The following is a 4161-nucleotide window of genomic DNA, read 5'->3' as shown; positions in this document are numbered from 1 at the left end:
GGAAAGAAAGAGAAAAGGCAAGGGAGTGACAGGGCCAGAGACCTCCCCTGGAGCAGGGCAAGTGTGACACTGTCCCCTGTGTGTGGCCTTCCAAGGGTGGTGGAGGATTTACACCTAAGCTAGTTTGGGTAAGAGGGGTGGTGTTCACCCCCTGAGCAGGGATTACCCCACTGCTTCAGGTTGCCATGCAAGATGTAACCAAATGCATGTTTTCAATCCCCATCTTCATCAACTGCTATAAACAGGTGGGGCAGGGTTCTTTATCTCTTCCATAACTCACCCCTGATAAAGCCCTCCAGGGGAGATATCTTCTGTGAATGGGCCATTGAGTGTCACTGCAGGACTGATAAAATTCCATCATCCCACTGTGGGATGTTCCGCCCAATGGGAAGATCTAAGCATTCCTACCGGGATATAAGCTGAGCCTTGCTACAACCAGGAGCAGCTTGCCTACTGGATTCCCAGAGGACAAGAGCTCCATAACCACCACTGGACCTTCAGAGGAAGACCAGACCCTTCTACAGGATCACTGCTCTGACAGAATCACCTTCATCACTCCAACAGGACTGCAGCCACCATTTAATGGGACTCCTGCCACCACCCTGACCAACAGGGTGTCAGGCTATGTCCTGACTCTGTCAGTTTAAGGCAGGGTTTCTGTATCATTGCCTTGGTCTTCACGTTCTTATTAAATTGTATTCTGACGTAGACTCTCCCCCAGGTTTGCCTTGAACCAGTACAAAAGACAATGTGCACACCCTTTGTTTTCTTCCCAGAACAGGACTTCCCATTCCCAGATCTTGACTGGATGGAGGAGGAGGCTGCGAGGAAGAGGAAGGATCCCTGGGATACCCGGGCAGGTGAGGAGGAAGTCAGTTCCTATTTGCCCCTCTCTCCTGCTCCATCTCCCAGCCCAGCACAGCCCCCAACTCAGGACAACCCCGCTGCCAACACCATCCTGCCGGGGATGCACTGGGGGGATCTCCTTCCCCTTCCCTTTGGCACGGAGGCAAATCCCATCCTTTCCTTGTCCTTCCTTCCCCAGGGAAGGAACTGAGGATGGAGACCAGGGAGGAAAAATCTGCATGGCAAAACCTTGTGAAAGAGGCTTTTTTGAGTGATTCCAGTGCACAGGAATCCAACAGGGAAGAAAAACCTCAGACATCCCACATGAGGAGGGGCTCCAAACCCAGCCCAGGGTGCGCTGAGGAGGAAAGACTCACCCTGAGCCAGGACGGTGGGCATACCTTCAGCCAGAGCACTGAGCTGGTGGCCCATGAGCAGCTTCCTGATGGGGAGAAGCCCCACAAGTGCTTGGAGTGTGGGAAGAGCTTCAGGAAGATCCTCACCCTGCTCTGCCACCAGATGATCCACACAGGGGAATGGCCCTACACATGTGGGGAATGTGGGAAGGGCTTCAGCTACAGGTCAGATCTCATCAGGCACCAACGCATCCACACTGGGGAGAGGCCCTACCAGTGCCCCACATGTGGGAAGAGGTTTCTGACCAGCTCAAATCTCCGCCTGCATGAGCGGACTCACACAGAGGAGAGGCCCTTCCGCTGCCCTGAATGTGGGATGGGCTTCAAGCAAAAGTCCCACCTCATCACCCACCGGCGCATCCACACTGGGGAGAGGCCCTTCGAGTGTCCCCAGTGTGGGAAGAGCTTCACCCAGTGCTCTCACTTGACCAGACACCAACGGAGCCACCAGTAAGGGAAGCCCTGCAAATGCCACAAACGCAGGAACAGCTTCAGGCACCACTCCAGCTTCATCCCCCATTGGAGGGCCCACGTTGGGAAGAGCCCTGGTGATTCATTTTCCCTGTGATCCATCTGGGAAGACACCTGTCCCTTTTCCTGCCCTTGACAAAGACATGATGTGGGATGGAAGAACATGAGGGTCTAGCCATGGCCGTGTCATTACATTTACTCCCACCTCAGGTCATTGCCAGGGGCAGGACAGGGACTCTCTCTCCCTCTGAGGAGACGGGTGTCCTTTCCAGGCAGGGGAAATGCATGGCCAGGAAGAGCCTGTTGTTGATGTATTAGTTTTCCCTGTAAACAGGTTTTTTAATCCTTTCTGTTATCAATAATATTTCTGTTCCATTTGTTCCTTATCTCGTTGCTGTTCCCAATAAATTGTTCTTATCCCAGCCCAGGATCTTTGCCTTTTGTGCTTTCCAGGGGGAGGTGAGAGGGCAGCGAGGGCAGCGTGGTTTTAGCAGGGGCAGGAAATTGGGGAATCCCATTCCTGAAGCCCGGCCCGTGGAAACCGAGCATCCCAGCTGGTCCCAGCCCTGGTGGTCATGGCAACAGCCTTGGGAGGGGGTCCCTGGCTGGGGCTGTGGGAACCTCTTCCCTCTGGTGCCCAGGGACAGGAGTGGAGGGAACGGCTGCAGCTGAGTCGGGGCGGGCTCAGGTTGGATGTCAAGTAAAGGTTTTTGCCCAGAGGCTGCTGGGGCCCTGCCCAGGCTCCCCAGGGAAGGGTCCCAGCTCCAGGGCTCTCTGAGCTGCAGCAGCGTTTGGGCAGCGCTGCCAGGCCCAGGCTGGCATTGTTGGGGTGTCCTGTGCAGGGCCAGCAGTTGGACTGGAAGATCCTGATGGGTCCCTCCCAGCTCAGCCAATTCTGTGGTTCTGGGATCCCATGAGCCTGGGGATGGGGCTGCCAATGGTTACCATGGCAATGGGCTCTGGCTGCAGGCCTGAGCTGGTGTCCATGGCAACCACCCCTGGCATGGGGTCCCCATGGAGCTGCCATGGAAACTGACCATAGAAACAGGGGTCTGGTGATGGTTGCCATGGAAACTGAGCATAGAAACAGCAGGTTTGTGATGGTTGCCATGGAAACTGACCATAGCAACAGGGTCCTGGTAATGGTTGCCGTGGAAACCGGGCAGAACAACAGGAGGCTGGTGATGGTTGCCTGCTAAGGATCAGATTTGTCACAGGCCCTCTGAGGGGTTCCATGGGAACTTTCCAATAGTTTCCAGGCTGTTCCAGAGTTGGAATGTCACAGGCACAGACAGGGGCTCCATAGAGACCTCCCAGAGCTTTCTGGGGATGGTAAAGAGCCCTGTGGTCAGAGGCAGTCACAGCCGTGGTGACATCCCAGGGGACCTTGCACTGCAAAGGCACTGATCTGTCACAGGCACTCACGGGGGCTCCACGGTGACATCCCAGGAGTCCCCAGGCTGCCAAAGAGCCGGGATGCCCCAGACACTCACAGGGGTTCCTGTCATGGGCACAGTGGAAGCTTCAGTCAAAGTTTATTAGAGAAGTTGCTGTTGGGTCACTGTTCCTGTTGGGTGCAGAAAGGAGCCCCAATAGCCCCCACAGATCCCCAAATACCCCCAAGGATGTCCAGGCTTTCTAAACTCCTTCTGGGAGAGCCACATTGGAGCAGCTGTTTCCAATCCCAGCTGCAGACTTTTCAAGAGTTTGTGTGTAAAGTATTATAAAGTAGGAAATAAACCTTTGTAGAATTTGTTCCACAGGATTAGGAATGGCAAACCAGTTATATTTATACAAATATGTATTATCTATTATGGTAATTATTAGAGAAAATTGTCTAAATCAGAAATATTTAACCATTATTTAAGAGATGTATAATATATTATATAGAGCACTAAGAAATTATTTCAAAGCAATTGTATTAAAGCAAAATCTGTAATTAAGCAGAGATTGATGTCACTCTTGCAGACCATTGACTGTGGGCAAGTCCCTTTGGCTCAGCCTGGAGCAGTGACCTTGAGGGTGTCCCCACCGCTGGAAGGAATCCCCACACCCCCCAAGAAGGGAAATGTCAGGAGACGCTGCCGTTAAAATTTGGGATGGGGCTTTTCCAGTCTGAGGTGCTGCCCTGTCAGTCAGATGTGCCCTGGCTGGGCCAGCTCAGCAGCTCTGCAGAAGTTCTCAGTGGTGTCACTTGGTTGTTCCTTTCTCTGGGGATTTTTCCAGCTCTGCCACAGCTTCAGTTCCCTCTGAGGAAACTGAAATTTGGGATGGAGGAGTCAGGCTGGTTTCAGCATGATTCACGCCAAAAACAGCATGACACCCCTCCTTCATTTCCTACTGGGGGCTTTGCAAACAGGGCCTTGCTGGAGTTGTTGGAGCCCATTGCAGGCAGAGCCTCCTGCTCCAGCAGGAACTGCCTTTCCTG

At 53.4% G+C, this 4161-nt stretch overlaps 1 protein-coding gene across 1 annotated transcript; it reads left to right on the top strand.

Annotated features, from left to right (window-relative positions):
- The first annotated feature begins 1170 nt into the window (after positions 1-1170).
- Positions 1171-1716, top strand: LOC135441629 (gastrula zinc finger protein XlCGF9.1-like). Its single transcript, XM_064701185.1, has one exon. The coding sequence runs from the start codon at positions 1171-1173 to the stop codon at positions 1714-1716; it is 546 nt and encodes a 181-aa protein (XP_064557255.1).
- Positions 1717-4161: the final 2445 nt, after the last annotated feature.

Source organism: Zonotrichia leucophrys, unplaced genomic scaffold (assembly GCF_028769735.1).
Source record: "Zonotrichia leucophrys gambelii isolate GWCS_2022_RI unplaced genomic scaffold, RI_Zleu_2.0 Scaffold_380_49987, whole genome shotgun sequence".
NCBI lineage: Eukaryota > Metazoa > Chordata > Aves > Passeriformes > Passerellidae > Zonotrichia > Zonotrichia leucophrys.
This window is presented reverse-complemented; position numbering and strand designations above follow the sequence as displayed.